Genomic DNA, 19,721 nt, shown 5'->3' with positions numbered 1-19,721 from the left:
ATTGGACTCTTCAGGAAAACTTTTCTTAATCCTCACTAGTTCCTTAAATATTTGTCCAAATCTGAGCAAATAGTGATGCAAGACTGGCGTGGCCCGATCACCATTTGATTCAGTATACGAGCCATCGATGGTAAATAAAATAAATAGATCGAAGGTAATGTCAATCGTATATCATAACTAGTACGAGACACACAACACGTATTCCACTTAATCACGAATGCATAAAATTGACGTTTTTCCGCGTGTCCCAAGCGTGCGCGGTATGAAGTTTGTATCCAAACAAGTGAGCCATTCTTACTCATAACATAAGGGTTACTGAGCGCTGAGAGTTGCGCGGGGCCGTTGAAGGTCCTACACACACTTTCGAAATCTTTACAGTGTTTCACGCGTTGTAAACTTAGAGGTGAGAGGGTACGAAACGCTGGTCTGACGATGCCAAGAAAAGAGGCACGAAGGGCAGGGCCACTGAGATTGTAGAATATCAATACACGGATACTCATATATTATATTTGGCAAATAATGTTACTAAATTGCATAAACTCAGCCATACCAAGTGATGGAAGGAGTCAATTATCACATATATGTTTCATGCAAAGGCTACCCAACCGCTCTGAATTAGCCATAGCGTTACAGACAGCAGACTGTAGCTACCTATATCAATACCGTCGATACTCGCTTTGCATAGTTCGGAGTAAATAATGACCTATCGTAGCTACCTAGATTACTTTTATTGATAGTCTCACGCCTCTGCTCAACATGGCTTCAGGGCAAGACATTTTGCTCACGACCAAGTTCGTAGAAAAATCCTCTGTTGACGCTCGGCAGAACGGCGAGTGCAGTTTTGAAGAGCGGGTTCTCTGGATGCCTTTGCACATTGGTGTCAATTCCGTATGCAACCTTGCTGATGACGTCGAATGTGAAGCGCTCGCACAAGGTATTGATTTCCGTCTCCGAATCTTGGTCAGCGCGTTCACCCAAGATTTCGATGAACTCCAGCTGCGCGTGCAGCAATGAGGGCAGCACCTGTGGAGTGGAGAAGAGTTTAATAAAACTGCAGAAACGGGCACAGTAGAATAATCATCTGGTGCCGGAAGAAGAACGCATTGTGCTGTAATGAACAAATCTCCAAGCATAGGAGACTCTAATGCAAGGTATGCATGACGCAAGTAAATATCCTAAATCCTTCTTTCTGTCACATGATGTACGGCTCGCTATCGCCAACATTCTAAACATTGCATACTCTTAAACATAAGGAAACGAACGCTGCTAATGCCTCAGTTCTTTTCTTAGCCCGCCTCGCTTTTAACATGCAGAGCACAATACACACTCTGCCGGAGAAAATGTACTCATCTGATTATATGAAACTTTTGGATAAAAAAGAAAACAAAAAATATGACGGACACTTGGCTACGCCTTCAAAGGTTTGACGAAATGGCGTACATAAAGGCTACCAGCCCGCTTTAGCCAAAACGCATGCCCTCGCCCGCGTAGTCTAGGGCTAAGGTGAATGCAAGGGTCCTGACCAGCTGATTCCGATATCACCCTCCAATACAAAAGTAGAGGCCCGAGTTGCAGCTCCTGCTAAACGTAACGTCAGCTCAATCACGCTCCGTGCCGTCAAGCTGCGCCCAGTCAGTGCTCGGCCATGTCAGCTATCAGCTACCACCTGCCAGAGCTATGCTCAGGACTTTGTAGCGAAAGCTACCTGCGCTAGGTTTAACAAGCCGTCGGAGTGACACCGTGCCACCGTGGAAGACGAAGAAGAACAATAAGACGACGAAGAAGAAGAACAAGACAAAGAAGACGAAGAAGAAGGCGAACCCAAACAATAATGTTTGGTTTCGAAATACACCTTACTTCATTTAAAAAATACTTTCTATTCTCGCAAAGAAAACGCAAAGAAAGCCCATGTGCAATATTCGTTGCACATGGGCTTACAACGTATATTCCGATGGCGCTATGGCCTTCCCTGAAATACGCATGCGTAGCTTGCACTGAATCTATGACTGAAACAGAGACAGAACGCCAGAACCACTGAGCTGCCGCGCCAGATCTGTGTGTGGTTGCCGTCCGAGTGTGCTGGAGGAAGGAGGGGGGGGGGGGGGGGGGGGTGCAGGGTTGAAGCGGTCACGTTTTTTTTCTCGTTTGATGCATCGGATTCAAAAACGTCGAGCAGCAGAAGGGCATCCTGAGAGAAGCTAGCAAAGTAAGCGGGGTAGTATAAGCGTCAGCATGCTCAGTCTTAATATTTTCGGTAGAGCCAGATATTCCTCTCGCCGTTAATCGAAAGCAGTTCGCGCTCAGTGAAGAAGCCACCTTGCCCTTTCGTGCAGCATTAAAGACGATACGTTACCTACAGCTGTTCCGAAACTTTGCTGCAACCTAGAAGCGGCAATGCCTAGCATTGTTGAGCTCCTTGTGGCAGTTAAGCCTACTGTGCGGTTATTTAACGTAGTTGTCAGCTGCCGTTAAGAGGAGAGGGTTTTGAAGGCACTTAGTGTGGAATGGGGCTCAAAGGTGAAATTCCATTATGTGCGACGATAATAAATGTAACCGCTGTAAAGAAATACATGCACTTACTGCTTTTAGTTTTGACGGGGTGAAAAACTGCGCCATGCAGTTCCGACAGGTCTTCCAAATCGCACCTTTAGCGAAGGCAACCAAATTTCCGAAGAAGGTGTCCCACTCGCTGATGTTTATCTGATGCTGAAGAAAGAAAAAATGGTCTTTTCAAGAGATTTCTTGTGAGCAGAGCAGGAACAGAGCCTAAATATTACGAAATCGTGCTTTGAATGCATGGAATAGAAATCGACAGTTTAGACTCACCGCCCTACTTACTGCTCTCCGAACCGCCCGATGAGCAAGCTGAAAGCAATAGGGGCGAAACGCCAACGCTTGTCTATTGCACCGCACTCGGCCGTTTCTTTTCATTAGGACTGCGCGCTGCAGCAGTGAGATGGGCTTGTGCTGCATCTTTTTTTGCTTAGTGTGTGACTATTTTCCACAGAGGAAATCTTTCGGTGTTTCTTAACCCTCTGTAAAGATCGTCGTTTTCATAATAGAGTTGTTGCTCTCGCCTGGAACTTTCGAAGCAGTTTTGTGGTAAAGTCCACATAAATGGAGTGTCACATTCGTTTCCACTTACCATGTCAATGAAAATGCTAAGCCTAGCTCTTGGTGTCCACGGATATCGGAAAAGGCCACTTAAGAATTCTTCACAAAAGACGTGCGGAGGATTAGATTTCTAATTTTTATTAACAAAAGCTTTCTCTAATCCAGCAAATTTCAACTCGGCATTTGAATCGAGAATTTTAATCTTCACTGTGTTCGTGCCAAATAAAACACGACAGCATAGCTTAGGTTATCTGAATCAATACCAACGACGGTGTTTCAGATTTCTTGACAGACACGAAACACAGCAACAGAACAGATGCTCCCCCTTTCAGGAACAGTTTATAGCAGACCTTCAACACCTTCATATACCTTCAACAACGTCGCACGTCTTTTTCTTAAGATACAACGTACATTAAACATGACAACATGGCCATTCACAGCATCCTACTAGAGTATATAGCAGTGAGAGAAGCACTATATAACTGCTTCGAGCATTGCAAGAGAGATTGACTCAATGCGCGTAGGTCTACGGTGTGAGAAGAGGCGAGAAGAGAAGAATCGAGAAGATAATCTGAAGGCTACATATCTCTCTCTTATATTTTCCAACCTCCCCAAAAGCCAGCCGAGAGAACTCCCTTCAGTTCAATAGAGCCTTCACTTAATTATTAAGGATAATAAATTTGGACCTCCGCACATCATTCACCATTCTTTCAGAAAATGTAGTCTAAAACAAGAGAAAACGAACAGCAGTACTCGACTGCAGACATACCGCAGTGGTTAAAGTGCATTCATTTATGGTACAAATAAAGCACAGCAGGACAACATTTCCGCTAGCATGCGCGCTATGTGGCACGAGCTAGTCAAAGCTAATGTCCGGCATAAAATATATCACTTGTTGGAAACGCATCCCTGCGGCGCTGCTCGTTCTTCACGGGCAGGTAGAAATGCACCATGATGCGACTAGTGGGTATCAATTTCATTCCGCAAAAAAACGATGCCCTCTTGCTGCACAGATACCTCAGAGCATGTTGTCTAAAGCTCCATGTTAAGAAGAATTTGATACCGGTCCTGGTACAAAAAGGAAACGAGTGTACCTACGGCTACAAAATTCTCTTCGGTGCCGAAACCATTTATTATAAAGCTTTCATGTGCTACTATTTGTTTAAAATCTCGAATAACTAAAATAGAAAATTTCGGCCAATGGCTAGGAACATAGAAGAGCACATGCCTCATCAAAGTGCGCGAGGCCACACAAATGTAGTCGGTCTCGATATGCAAGCCCAATATAATGCTGCTAATAAATTATATTTCTTATCACGCCCAACTTCGGTTATGGCGCAGTTAAATCCGCTCCCGCAAAGGAAAGAACATACTCACAGAGCTTTTAGAACTGGGTGACAAAATTTTTGGAACAACAGCTTGTGTTGAAGAGCTGAATGCATACTATCCATTAGGATACTAAGTTGAATTTTGATAAACAGTATTCAGATGGCCTTATCAGCACGAGCTTTCTTCCTGACATCTGGAACATCTCCTCGGTTCCATAACTGTCAAGAATTGTATGTGGTGTGGCCCATTTTCTGCGATAATTCCAGATAACCATTCCGGAGCATCACCTGCTCTCTCTATCTCCATTCTCCTTGAGCGTTTGGCTTGCCTCTAAAATGCGGAAAAGCCAGTTTTTCCGTATTATGCGACATACTCGCTCACTCTCTTCAAGACTGACTTTGCTTTGCAAAATAACCTGGTCCATATAATACTACTTCTGCTACTACTGTTGTTTGTTCAAGATTTCTTTTTTCCTGCTGGTAGGTAATGTAGTGTCCCTACGAGGACCTGTAAGCGTGGCGCACTTTCACGTTGAGTTCCAGTGGCATCAGCGGGAATTCAGATGTCAGTACGCTCACAATGGCACCCAAAAATTAGTAAGCGTGCCCTTAACAGCTGTCACTGCAGGAACAGCGGATCGGCTAGAGGTATGTTGGATCCCCTAACGCACCAGCACTTCGCAAAGCGTTAATGTTTCCGTTCTATGGATGAACTACTTATATTACATTCCGAGACAGGTCATGGACATTGTTAAAGGCACTTTTAACTGGCCTCGCATAGATCTTGAGGGCAGCGCCCTACCTGCTGCCTTGTTAAAGCGAAAAGCCGCCTTTTTGCTGTCCAATGCAGTCGCATAATGCAACCCTTGTTTAGAAATTGGACACTCTCTACTTTGAAGTCAAACTCTTGTAGCTTAATCAAGCCACAACATAATAAACAATCGGTACAACGCTAAACAAACGCGCTCAGTGGTGACTGTCAAGAAGGAACAAAAACTGTTCTACAGGCACTAAGTGAAATGCTTGCTGTGGTTTTTACGAGTGCTAAGAAAACGGATGTTATCAGAACTAACAAATGAGAACCGCACCGCACTTCGCGCGATGGGAGGGACATCGCACCGTTTTGAAAGAGGCAAGATTTCCGCCGGGAATATATGCCATCTCATTTCGTTGGCGCCCTCGACGATTAACCAGTGAAAAAAAGTGGTCACTCTTAGTGGCTCAGAGAATTTTTAACCCCGTTACGAGCGTGTAAAGCAAGCTCAATGCATATGCTAGAAAGGTGCTGTGAACGCTTAATTATTATTAAGCATCCGGGCCGAAGATACTGCACTGCTAAAGTCGTACTATTACAATAGGTTGTGACTCTTTTACTCCTTTTGAAATTTTGCCAAATGTCTGTGCTGTCTACAAAATAATTTTTTTGAACATTATGTGCATTGATTCCAACTTGCCTGCGAGCTAGGGATCCAGATGCTTGTTCCAAAGTTTCTTGTGTTGGTTTTGTTGTGTTTGAAATAAAACTTGATTGGTTGATTGATTGATTGATTGATTGATTGATTGATTGATTGATTGATTGATTGATTGATTGATTGATTGATTGATTGATTGATTGATTGATTGATTGATTGATTGATTGATTGATTGATTGATTGATTGATTCTGCCTTATTGCTTGCTATTATGCGCTAGCCCATCATAGCATCGCATTTGAAAACGTGGGCTCGCGTATGTATTGCTTGTCTCAGGATCGATTGCCTGTGATAAGAGCAGTAATTTTTGGATAACAGCAGCCTTCAATACTTGCATTTACGTTCCACTTTATTTTCCGCAGCAAGCTCATCTCTTTCTCGCATACCTGTAGTGACCGAGACTGTGCGCACGGGTTATGCACGTATGTCTATATCCCTGTCGCGGATTACGCTGGATCGCACGGGTTATTTTCATCGCTCGCGTTCGATTTGTTATATCAATCACGTAAGCTAAATTTCAGGGTTGAGGTGACAGAAAAGCGCTTTATTTGAAATATGTGCAAGACAATACGGCGTCACTGAACTCATTCGCCGCCTTGTTTTAAGCACCTGCATAAAACATTGTACTCACTCCGCGGATGTGAAAGTTGCTGAAATCCTTGATGAAGATCTCGTTGATCATCTTCACATCCTTAGTGACGACAAACGGGGTGTCACCTAGGAAGAACCTGAGCCATATTGCGATGAAATAGGAAGAAAAAGGTACATATATTCCTCTAATGTGATGTAGTGCAACGACAACGAAAGCACGATATATGTAAAGGATCGAGTCATTAGAAAGATAGCAGAGAAAAACAAATGCAGGATACAGAAGTTGCAAGGAGGCGCGGAATATTAAAGAAGTGGTTTATGACAAAGTTCACAATGCGCACAGCGTTCCTCTCCTGCCTACTAAAAAGCGGCAAGGCGAGGGGGTGGTGGAGGGGTGAAGGGGGGGGGGGGGGGAGGATAGCATCTAACGTATTATGGCCACTGTGGGCATGAAATGCAAAAGACGCGTGTTCAAGATATCCCTTTATTTCCAAAATTGAAGACGAGCATGAAGCAAAATTGGGATTTTTGAAATGCTTAACAGCAGATGTTTCACTGCGGTCAGTACGTTAAAACCTCGTATAAATGATATCTTTTCCCAAGCGTTATTGAATACTGTCTTATGAAAACTTATTGCACACAACGCTGCCACATGTTTACAGACGCTAAAGGTAATCGTTCGTTTTCCCATCTTCGTAGGAAGACTTCAACGAGAAAAATGCTTATGTTCTCATGCTATACCGCCTAAAATGCGACACTCAGCCCGAACTGTTTGTAAGCTTGAAACTGCGGTCGGCGACGCACATGCACTGTTCTTTAGGGTAGAGCCAAAAAGGCTTACATTTCTTCCGTGCCTTGTGACTTTTTCTCTCCCCTGTGAACGTTCAAACTAGTTAAAAGTCAATAAAGCTCTTGTGTTCACCTCCTTGGCAAGATACTACTGCCACTAGGGCAACATGACCCATATCACGCGTCGCAAAAAATTAACGCCGGATTCGTTACTTTGGGCAAAAGTATACATAGGTACTCTCACATGACCCCCGGGAATACCTTAGCTCCGTTACTCGTAGCGCTTGTACAGGGGGAGCTTTTCATGTGGCCTGCCGGAGGCGAACGTGATTGTGGGTCTCGTTCTGACATTCCTCTAGGCCAAAGACTGACGCCAAGCTATCCTCCTAGCTATCCTCATAGAAGCTGCCACCAGCGCCCCTTCAGGTTAAGCAGTGCGTTGGGAAACACGGCACGAAACTAGAGCTCTATCTTAGCCGCTCTCCTAAAGCAGCCATGCTAAGCAAGCCCTAAGGCTTCACTACGTTAACATGCTTGCGTCTCATGCATGTCCTCCCTTTTGAAGCTCCAGCTAGCTATTACAATATATATATATATATATATATATATATATATATATATATATATATATATATATATATATATATATATATATATATGAGTACATGACGGCACCACGATCCTGAACGCCTGTACATCTGTAGAATATATATATTAACCGTTTTCAAGATCTACAACTTCTACAGTGACACTTCCTTCTTGACTCCTGTAGCCACTAATTAAACTTTACCTAATTAATGTATTCTAATTAGATAATTCGAAGAAAATACAATATCTTTCTCCAGCTCTCATTAGGCATTCGACTAAATGCTGCGCTCTGCAGTCTTGATATATATATATATATATATATATTCTACAGATGTACAGGCGTTCAGGATCGTGGTGCCGTCATGTACCCCTGGCAGAATGGCGTTAATTGCATACGATAACCTACTCTGTAGTTATGCTGTAACGTTACAATTTCTGTTTTTCCATACATCTTTGTTATTTTGTTACTGTTTTGCAGTTTTTGCGTAGTCTGAAGGTATGTAGTCATTATATGTACTAATTGCACAAACTTCTTATGTTACAAGATCAATTTGTTTTGTCGCTACAGCTTCGCAGTTCAAAAATTAAAAATTTTTGTTCTCACAAGAGCAAATCAACTACAGTTTTTTTTTTTTTTTTAACAGTGGGTAGTAATTCGTAACGGTGTCCTGCTTCTACTTTCGCTACACCTGTGGCAGCTACAAGTGAGGTCTGCAATGCATTTATCATTTATTAATTTTGACAACAGCTAGCGCTAAGCGTACAGGGTACCTTCTAATTGTCAGACGTTTTTTATAGCAGATAACGCGGATATACTTACCCAAAGACATCGCCATATTCTTTATGCCATCGGCTGAGGCTCTGGATGCAGGTCTATGTATAAAAAATGTGTTATCACAGGTCACCTTTCGAGGTGCAGGACAGATTTTACCTTCCATAAAAAAAAAATTATAATTTTGTTGTATATTCTCTTCCCCGTTTAAAGATGAGCTTTACACTGCCCATAAATTTCCATCTATTGCTCTCTTTATATTGCGTCCTAGTAAATATGATCAAACTGCCCTTATGTCACGCCGTATTTACGTTACCGAGAAGAACGGAGAGCGTCAGTCATCCACAAGCGGTCGTGCAACTTAGCCAAAAGTGTGTATATGTACTGACACCCTGAAAGCATCTCCAACAGTTTAAAAAGTGTAATAGTTTCCTTGAGGGAAATCTTTTTAGCCAAAATTGAGCATTGTTACCCATAATGCATTCTTGAAAACAGTTTCGGATTTAAAGCGCGTAGGCGGTCGTTTGTGTCAAACATGAATGTCACACGTTCGTGATGAATGCATGGTAAAATGTCATCACCTACAATTTATAGCATATGTGGTATAAAGCACCTGTATGACTGATGTTTCCGTTATATCTAAGGCATTCAAAATGAGAAATCCGCTGCTTAAAAGTTCTTCTCCGCAATGCGTTACATTGTGGCATTTTAAATAGTCCCGAGTATGGTACACAGCAGTTACCTAAGGCAAAGGAATGGTTTTTAAAAATGTCCCCACTTACAATCTCAACCCTCTAGACATAATAAAAAAGATCATTTTTAATATGGCCAGGCCCTCATGCGGTCTTCGCAAGTCAATTAGTTGCATCATTTTAATACAAGCTAAAGAACACAAACTCGCCTTCCACAACAACGTAACTTAGGAATATATTAATATCCCCGTAGCACAAGAGTGCGTAACAAACAGCACTGCACAAGGGCTACAAGCACGTGAAAAGCTAATAAGAATGTGCACAAACAGAAGTATAGTCATCGTTTGTTCTCGTCAGCTATCCGTCTACAAAAATATCCTAAGCAAATTACATTTATGAGGGAGAACAAATAAGCACCTTATAAATCGCCTGATGCAATTCACACAGGCAGAAAATGCTCGGCTCATATTTTCGGAGTCATAAGCACATTTCAGTACTGATGTTTATTACATTTACATAAGATAGCGGAGTTTTGCAGAAGCCGATGGCATGAGGCACCATACGTACCGGGTTCCAGTACTCGTCCATGTTTCCCTTGATGAGGCTTCGGAGTGGTACAGTTGGTATTCCGGTACCCTCGAAGGCCTCGAAACATTTGCGACGCTGACTGCAATTCAGTTATGATTGTTATATTGCAACTGCATAGGAATGCTATTTAGTACTCCAGCACGTACTACGTACAGTACGTACTACAGTAGTACTACGTACGACGTACAAGGACTGTACGTACGACAGTCCCCGCCAACATTGGGTACAGCGCCAAGCGGCGCACTATTGCGGATAAAAACCAACACCTTTTGGCAGCTCATAAATGGATCTTCGTATACTGAAAAGCAGGCTGAACACCTGCGCTTTATGTGGATATCATGAGCGGCTTTCTAATTTCAGGTTTTTCTGAAGGGAGCATGCTCCTTGAGCGCTCTACGCAAGGATGACGCAGACTCTACGTCACAACAATACATCACCAGAGATTTAGGGGCCCGAGTTCGGCACTAGCCCGCGCTGTAAAGAAGAATGCGCTTTGGTTGTCAGTCGACATATATACTGCGTAAGGCGCGAAAACAGAAGACAGTAACCTGCTGAGATAACGCAATGCCGACTAGATAAAAGGCCTTGGTATCTATTTTGCTCAATAAAATCCTGCGGTCGGGAAACATGCTAAAGGTTAAAGAATCCCTATACCAAGTTTTACGAGCTCTAGCCGGCGCCCGCAGCCGCAGTCGCAGCTGCTGCTCCGACCTTCGCTCGCTTCTGCAGCGAGCTTGTCTAGTTTCTCGTTGTGCAGTGTTCGAGAGTATACTAGCAAGTATATTCTAGAGACTATGGCGCAAGATTGTTTTACAGTTGGGACTTGAAGACGACGATATTCACTGCACAGCGCGGGAGTGTGCTCCAATTCTACACGAGGCATGATTGGCTGCGGCAATAGCTTTTTGAGTTAACAGTTTGAGTTAAAGGCATACTTTTTTTCCTGAACACTCTTGAATTAACTAGGAATTTGAATATATAAAAACATAAGTCTGTTTTGTTTTCGAAGAATGCGTATTTGAAAGTGGTGGGGCTACGGAGTAATTTCGAACACCTGGAGATCTTTCGCGCGCGCTGACATCGCACTGCACACGGACAAAACGAAGAGGCGTCCATGTGCTGTGGGATGTCAGCGTTGTTGTTGTGGCTGTAGGAAGGAAAAGAAAATACACTGGCCGGCTACTTGCTGTCTTCCCTGATGGGGCTGGTACAGGTGGGTCACCGCCGCTTGCGGCGGGGCTAGCCTGGCACCGAATTTTTATCTGTTCTAGGCCGTCATTGCCCACGCCACCGCTGGTGGTGGACGACGGCTGTTGTTGCGGCGCGCGTCTTTCTTTCCCTCTTCCTTTTCTTTCTTATCTATATTCTCTTCTATCTGCACGAGGCAGCGGAGATGGCTCAGCTACAGAGCCAGTAGCAGGCTCGTGCATTTTCTTTTCTTTCTTCCTACAGCCACAACAACAACAACATAACTGAGCCATCTCCGCTACCTCGTGCGGAGAGAAGAGAAAATAGAGAATAAAGGAAAAAGAAGAGCGAGAGAAAGACGCGCGCCGCAGCAACAGCCGTCGTCCACCACCGAAGCAGTGGCGGGTGCAACGACGGCCTACAACAGATAAAATTCGGTGGCTGGCTAGCCCCCGCCCCAAGCGGGGGCTAGCCTGTCCTACCTGTCCAAGCCCCATCAGGGGAGACCTCACTATGTCAGCGCACGTTAAAAATCCTCAGGCGGTCGAAATTACTCCGTAGCCCTCCACTACGGCCCCTCTTTCTCTCTTTCCACTTTCACCCCCATCTTCCTCCCTTACCTTACGGCGCGGTTCAGGTGTCTACAGAACAAGTGTGAAAGATAATGCGCCTTTCCCTTCCTGTGAACCAATCATATTAAGGTTGTGACCAACCTCAAGAACGAGAACCTTTTTATTTATTCGTACAATATAATATTAATATAACAATAATATTAATAATAACAATAATAATAATTGTTCTAAGTTTAGTTGCTTTCCTCGAAGCTTCCCAGATTGCTACTCTCCACATTCTGCAGGTTCGTCCAAATCACAAACTGAATTCCTGCAGGATTTTGAAAACGTTATCTACGATAATAATGCAAAGAAGTAGGAGTATTAAGCGGTTATTGCTCCCTTAGTTTTGGTTATGCTACATTTATTTATTGCAGGTATTGTGGTCTTGAAGTCTGTTGCCTACGTTTTTGATTTGTTCGTTTACTTTGGTTCATGTATATGTATATTTAGGGGCTATGTGATATTAGCTATTGTATACCTTAAATTTTCAACGCGTGTCAATTTTTGCACTTCCTATTTTACAAAAAATCTTTCGCTATTTCTTCTCCGTTCCTGTAAAAGCCCCAGGTAGAGCTGACTGTATTAATAAAAGGATGAAAGGAAATCAGATGAAGATGGTTTTAAATAGGCCGCCAGCATTTGTACTTCATTGCAGAATAAGGTAAGCTTTTGCAACAAATCATGTGATGGTGCAACGTACACTTCGGTGTTTCGGCAGCAAGATGGGCCGTAAAACTCAGTTCGCTCCTTACCTGACGAGCCAGCGCCCCAGGCTGCACAATAGACAGATGACCACTGGCGCAAGCCACGCCCAGCCAAAATCCATCATCGCCGCGTCCGCGGTATCCAGGACAGCCTTCTATATCAAAGCCTGCGGAGAAATATTCGGGCATAAACCTGGAGCTAAACGTGATGGTCGAGGGATGCGATGGAAATGGACGACCAGAACGCCCCCATTGGTGAGGTTCTATCACGCCTGAGTTCCGTTCTCATTTTGGCGGGCTACATTTAGGCGCGCTTCAAGATGGCCTAAATTAGCACTTTCTCTCCAAGGCCCTATTAACTTACGAGACAACAGTTTATCATATCAGATAGCACACGCACAGACACATGCCTAAGAGCTGAATGTGTGCTGCGTGCTTATTGGAGCGTACTTATCGAAGCCTTGACCGAAATGCCTTGCACTTCGTGTCGTAAACGCTCTTCTGTTCTTGCTCAACGCAAAAGCTTAGCCTTTACAGCCGATAAATTATTCTAAGAAAACAATATACAAACACTTATGCTTCGCCTTTTAGGAGTAACCGTAGAGCTCAATTTGCTCCTTGCTGGGGCCACTTTTGGTAAGCAGAACTGGCGCTGGGGGATGAACCAAACGCCGGGGTAAGGCGCCCGAGTCGGGACACTTATGAGAACCCATGAAGGGTGTTGGTTGCTCAGGACAGCAGGACGGTGGCCGTGGAAGTCGGAAACGACGCTCGTCTGTTTTTGCTCAACGCAAAAGCTTAGCCTTAACAACCGATAAATTATTCTAAGAAAACAATCTGCAAACACTTATGCTTCGCCTTTTAGGAGTGACCGTAGAGCTCAATTTGCTTCTTGCTGCTGCTCCCGTTGACGTTATTTCACAAAAACGATGAGACTAGCAATACGCAAAGACGTGAGGACATCGTCCTATTTGGCTCGAGCACTCAGCAAGCCAACCGCGACCCGGTGTTCTAGGTCGCGTTCGTACTAAGCTTGCGATACGTCCCAGAAGGAGGTCAGGCGCAACAGGAACATCTCCCAGGCAGCACAAACCAATGGCCCAACATTGGTAGTGTATTGGCAAATGTTGGCCCAACATAGGGCCAATGAGCTCCCAACATAGTACCAATATTGGACCATTGTGCTGTCTGGGGATAATATGCTGTTTGCCGTATAAGGCATGATATTAAGTATGGTTATACTCAGTTCACAAAAACAACGTGTTCAAAGTATTTAGTCATAATAAACGCGTCTTCCATCAGAAGGTCTGCGCGTTCTAGGCGCATTTCACAACATCTATCGCAGACGAACCGAGAGGTTGAAGTCCTCAAAAAGGCCACGCGTATGTACGCCCTAGACACGCACGACAAGTCCGGAAGATTTATCTTATCCTCTTTAGCACAAGAAAAGAGGGCATGTCTGCGCGTGGCTGTCGCCTCTATGCCAGGCACAGCCAGCGCTGGCCGCATTTCAAAAGACGGATAAGCATTCGCCATGCATATCGACTCATCTGCGTGCAAAAGACGCTATGCGACACCCGAACTCTGCTGTCCCCTTTGTCTAGTTCGTATACGATTTCGCCTTGGAGGTGGTGACCTCTCGCGACACTGCTTTCCGCAGTTTCGATTATTTTACTAACGCTATAGTGATTAAGAGCTTGTTTTTCGCAAAATCCAGTGCTGTCGTTGTGAGCGAACATAGTCACTGGCAATGTTCAAGCAAGTGTTATTTGTCATGTTACATAGTCAGGTACTGATTCGTCACATGGTTGTTGGATGACGCTAAACCATGAAATACCAACACGGGTTGTGATAGTTTGGTCAGGTGAAAATTGAATCTATCAGCAAAATTAGCTAATGGATAAGACACCTACCTCTAGGTCGCAGGTGCGCTTGTACTGATTGTTTAAAGCGAGACTTTACAGATACTTAGACGGGCGCACTTTCACATAACTGCGTAGTATACGGATTCCTTGTTAATTATAAACTGCGAGATGAAATAGGAGCAAAGCGGGAAAAAAATCTGGATATACACGAAAGTGGAACCGGCAGGGGAGCCACAGAGGGTATCAGGGGCATCGCTTTATACCTTGAAAAGTGGCGCTTTGTCTCCCCAACTTTTTTTTAATCAACCTGCCGCAATACTAATCACCAAGAAGCACCCCTTCACCACAAATCCTGCACAACTTCTCTGATCATTTAAGGATTCTGAGGTTTCAGAAGCAGTCTCAGGCGTGCTCCTAGCCAGGACGGAGCGGCCCAAGATTGTCCTTTGTTGGCGTCGTTCACTAAAACTATGCCTTCAACTGTTCTGCTTTTGTATAGCAGTTCAACGTTAAAAATGGTTGGTTGCCTATAAGCGCTTCCTCCAAAGCTGCATATTAATTCACATATATATGGGGAACAAACGCTAGGGGGACACCTAAGCTCTGCCTTTAAGGGTAGTATGACATGTTAGCATAGACAGCCCACGACAGCTCTCGGCGCAATGCTGCTGTACGTGACCGAATAATGTCGACGAGACCGCCTACCTTCAGCACGCAAAGGAATCCAGATTGATGTCTCATCCGGCTGCACATTAAAGACAAGCAACGCACCGACACCTGACGCTACAACTTCTGACGACGTGACGTAGACTACAAGTCAGGAGACCAACTTTGGGTATGGATGCCAATTCGCCGTCATGGACTAAGCGAAACCTTGGTATGCCGACACTTTGACCATAAAAGAACCTTCGTTGCGACGGACAACTGGACTCTAAACTCAAGCCCGGCGACTCGACAGCATCCCAAGGCAATGCGACTTCCAGGAAATCGCTCATTTTGTATCCCTTAAGCCATACTACGCGCGCTAAAGAACCCGTAATGTTCAAAGTTTCTAATGCTTATGTTTACTATTCTCTGTTTATTTTGGGACATCAAGAAGCGAAATAATCGTGACCTCTTTGGCGAGTGTTGCACTGTGGGCTATGAAGATGAGGCCGTTAACTGCGTTGCTGTTCTGAACTACCGCTACCGTGACCCTGTCCAGTGGTGAGGGCCGCAAGCGTCCACGTATTCTACCCCGGATTGGGTGCCATAATGTCGGGTTAGGACATTCGCTCGTACCAGGCACCGGCGATTATAATTTTCGTGTGACATATGTTCGCTGGAAGAGGTCGCACATAAAGGAAGCTCTTCCGCCGTTCTGGGATGCGAAATTTGTATTTTGTGAGAGTGGTGTGTTGGATATGGAGTCAAGCAACAAAACGGAGACCTGACTTCGTTTGGACAAGCGCAGATACCTGTTTTTATGATGTGTCATCTGGAACTCCCGTGAAGTATTTACCATTCTAGGGGCCAAAATAAGGCATTTTGAAGTAGCGATCGGGAGATGCAAGGTACGCTTAATAATTTTTTGAAGGAAGGCCTAAAGGGTGTCCTCATCTTGGTTTCAAGGCGGAGATAATTAAATATTTGAATAGAGAATTTGACTGGTCACGAAGGCGCTTGCCGGCCGCAAGGTATTTTTCATAACCCCCCCCCCCCCCCCCGTTAGAAACCCGGCGGATATTGCGGCCCACCTGGTCCCCATCTTAAGGAGTTTAGCCAATGTAGTGTCTGGACATCTGTGTTTGTGGGTATAGAGACCGAGTACACTTATCGCACCATCTTCGCGTATGGGACCACTGCCAAGAAAGACTTCTGTTGCGCACATTGGCGAGGGACGGAGGTGTACAAGTTCCGATTTTGAAGGGACATTGAACACCGCAGCAGCAGCCTCATAGGTAGATTATCGTCGCCACTATTTACAGGCTGGTTTCGATGTTCCTTATGGGGCCCTCTCTGGAGAAATTTTCCGTAGTGTGTAATACGGTTTTATCGGTCCTGTATTACCTGGGATAAATCTCATAACGGTGCGACAGCCTTGTAAAACGTTTAAACAGATTGAACCAATATAACGCTCGAACTGAATAGACTAGTCCGCTATCGTTCTTATATTGGACAGGTCAGGACCACTTCACAGGTCGAACCATACAGACCATTTTCGGGTTGGATCTCAATCCGGATGGACCGTTGCCGTATGGAGCTAATAGAGAGTTTTAGCTTACCGTGATCCGCGATCCGCTACTGGGATCCGCCACCGCGCGTTCCACTGCGCATGCCCAGACCCCCTTGACGCCGACAGATGGCGCCACATACTGGATGTCGGCACACAGACCTGCCGCGTCGGGACCAATCAGCTTGACCGCCCCGCCCACGCGCGGTAGAGAACCACGGTGGCGGATCGCGGATCACGGTAAGCTAAATCTCTCTAATATCAGATATACCATTTCCGGAATGCATCTAAAACCGAACATTCTTGTCTTGTATGGACCTGAAACCAGACGGCGCAGTCGGGTATGAAGCCCCTATGTCGGACAGACAATGTCCGTTTCAACTCAAACCAGACGAACCTGTCATTTATGTAACTGATACCGGACTGAGCATTTCCGCTTCTCTTTTCGAGCCGGACCAGTCGATGAAGCTCAACCAGAAGGATCATTACGGAGCATGCCAGCAAGTTAAATAAGCAAGAAACCATGCACAGCATATAGTACAACTTCTCTGTATAAGTGGAGTACGCATTGTTTCACAATGCCTTGACGATATGGAGCCCTCGAAGGGTACGCTAGCAAATGCATAGGTGCTTCATCACTTCTGCGTGTGCAGCAGTTTCCGCAGTTTGTCCAACATTGCGGTGTACCTTCAAATCTACGACTGAAGAAGAGCTTACAACATGAATGTGCCGGGAAGAACATAGCGGTTCGCTAGCGACGGCAAAAAAATGCAAGCATAAATGAAACACACCACTGACCATCGTAATATGCAGATGGCCGCATATTGGGCAATGCTTTCTCGAGTGTTTACATATGCGAGCACGTAGTCGGAAGTGTTTGCATTCATGTCGCTGCTCCGCTGATAGCATGTGAAGCTGAAACATTCAATACAAAACGCATTATTGCACCGGATACCTTTATATACAGCCCAAATTACATCCGTTATAAGGTCATGCCAAATACTTAGCACTGGTATATTAGGATTTGCGAGACTTTCTTGCAAGAAGTGCAGGAAATTGGAGAATCCTCATGATAGCCAGGAAAAAGATCCAGCGGGTTTAAAGACTGATCAGGGGATAACGACCACAATATGCATTTTGCGAAAACGCAAAGTTCACTGGATAAGACAGATCGACAGTCTTTGGGTCATATTCAAGAATAAATTTATTGTACCATATTGTATTGTATTGCATTGTATCATATTGTATTGTACTGTATTGTATTGTATTGTATTGTATTGTATTGTATTGTAGCGTGTCCTTCTCTTCTTTTCTATTTCTTGTTCCACACTGCCATATAGAATTGTGTAAAAAGTTAGCAAGTGTGGACTGTAAATATTTGTCATTTTGTGCTTTCATTTTATACCCCAAACCTGCAACAACCTCCGCAAGGAGGTCAGCAGTATGTATGAAATAAGTAATAAATAAATTTATTTCTTTGTTCCGTCTACAATGGTTTCGGCAAAGCATCGCAAAGGTAAACCTTGAATTATAAAAACTTTACTTTCATCAATACATAAAAATCTAAGGTTTATAAAATGTGACGCAAGACATAGAACCTCAGCTTGTGCACAAGTTAAAAGATGTGAGCGCAAAACTTAAAGATGAATTGAAGGTTGCGAAGAATGCATATCTATCAACCTCTGCCGATAAACCCAAAACAAATCCAAAAGAAGTCTGGCGGCACATAAAGAACAACAAGAAAGATAACACTGGCAGGCCATTACCAATGACGGTAACCTGTTCAAAGATGATGAAGGTAAAGCTGAATTTTTCAACAAATATTTTCATTCGGTTTTTCCAAACCCTTTAGCTTTCCTATCTCAGAGACACCGGTATAATTACCGGAAATGGAAAGCATTACCTGAACCTGCATTCAGCTTATAGACCCGACCGCATCTCGAACTATATTTTCAAACACTGCTCAAGAGAGGTAGCGCTTTTCTTAGTAAATATTTCCAGCAAATCCCTAAAGCTTCAAAAGCTACCTGCAGATTGGAAGACAGCCAACATAACACCGGTATTTAAAAGGGGTGATCGTACACACGTAGGCAATTATAGGCCGGTATCTTTAACTTCCGTTTGCTGTAAGACGCTTGAGCATGTCCTCTACTCTAATCTGATGAATCATTTGTAAGAAAACGACTTATTTACCTCAGCTCAGCATGGGCTTTGCGCTGGTGTTTCTTATGTAAAGTATAGATAAGAAATTCACGCATGACATGGCAGCCAACTTGGACAAAAGGGGAACAAATAGATGCGTTCTTACTTGACTACGGAAAGCATTTGATGTCCCACACAATCTGCTTTGCATGAAATTATTATTTCTGGGCATCCCTCAAAATATGCTCGGCTGGATAAAAGATTATCTACAGATGCCCAAACAATAGGTTATTCTAAACGGGGGTGACATCAGCTCCAATGTATGTATCTCAAGGATCTGTGCTTGGGCCACTTTTATTTCTGATTTGTATAAATGATTAGTAGCAGACTTCAATCGACCACTAGACAGTTTGCCGACAATTGCGTCTTGTATCGCCCGGTTAAAGGTTGTGCTTATATGGTTTTTCTGCAGGGCGACTTAGAAAAAGTGTCTATCTGGTGCAACCGGTGGCAGATAACTCTGAATACCGGAAAATATTACCTTCTGCAGCCCGTAGCTCCTGAAGCTCAATTTGCTATATTTTACTACATCAACTGCAACAACTAAATTGGTTTCTAATAGTTTTATAAAAATAAAAGTTGCATAAAATTAGTGAGTAAACAATAACAGGTGACGATATCTTAGCAAGCAAGTGGCAGGTCTCCAAACCTGCAACGTTTTGGCAAAAACGGAGTTTTCCACTTTTCAGTGGTATGCGAATTTTTATTTTTCGAGACATTTACGCCATATCTTGCAAAGCCAAGGTTCATTCCTTTGTGCCGAGGCATTTACTCACCATGTATACATATTTCATTGAAACCAAAAAATGGTAATGGGCCTTCGATTACCGTTCATACCTGAAAGTACTCTTAAATTTATGTATCCTTCAATATGCGTGTGGAGCGAGCGGCTTCTTTTACTGGTATTGCACATCTTGTAGATTGCGACTAGACAGGCATTGTTTGATGAGCGTCGCCACACGGCTCCCAAACGACTCTCTAGATATTGTGGTGATTCTTTGCA

General features: G+C 44.0%; 1 protein-coding gene across 1 annotated transcript in view; it reads right to left on the bottom strand.

The window, feature by feature from the left end:
- Positions 1-12,561, bottom strand: part of LOC146189497 (putative cytochrome P450 6a13) — a 39,455-nt gene extending 26,894 nt beyond the window's left edge. Inside the window, exons 1-6 of the mRNA XM_084605282.1 lie at positions 12,488-12,561; positions 9,913-10,012; positions 8,702-8,754; positions 6,545-6,641; positions 2,581-2,706; positions 786-1,023 (exon numbers count right to left, since the gene is read on the bottom strand). Coding sequence (XP_084461408.1) covers positions 786-1,023; positions 2,581-2,706; positions 6,545-6,641; positions 8,702-8,754; positions 9,913-10,012; positions 12,488-12,561 — 688 coding nt within the window. The remainder of the gene's footprint in view (positions 1-785; positions 1,024-2,580; positions 2,707-6,544; positions 6,642-8,701; positions 8,755-9,912; positions 10,013-12,487) is intronic.
- Positions 12,562-19,721: the final 7,160 nt, after the last annotated feature.

The sequence above is a fragment of the Amblyomma maculatum genome, chromosome 5 (genome assembly GCF_055883805.1).
Source record: "Amblyomma maculatum isolate TAMU_Amacu chromosome 5, ASM5588380v1, whole genome shotgun sequence".
In the NCBI taxonomy this organism is placed as follows: Eukaryota; Metazoa; Arthropoda; class Arachnida; order Ixodida; family Ixodidae; genus Amblyomma; species Amblyomma maculatum.
Note: the sequence above shows the minus strand (reverse complement) of the source record. Positions and strands in the feature narration are given on the sequence as shown.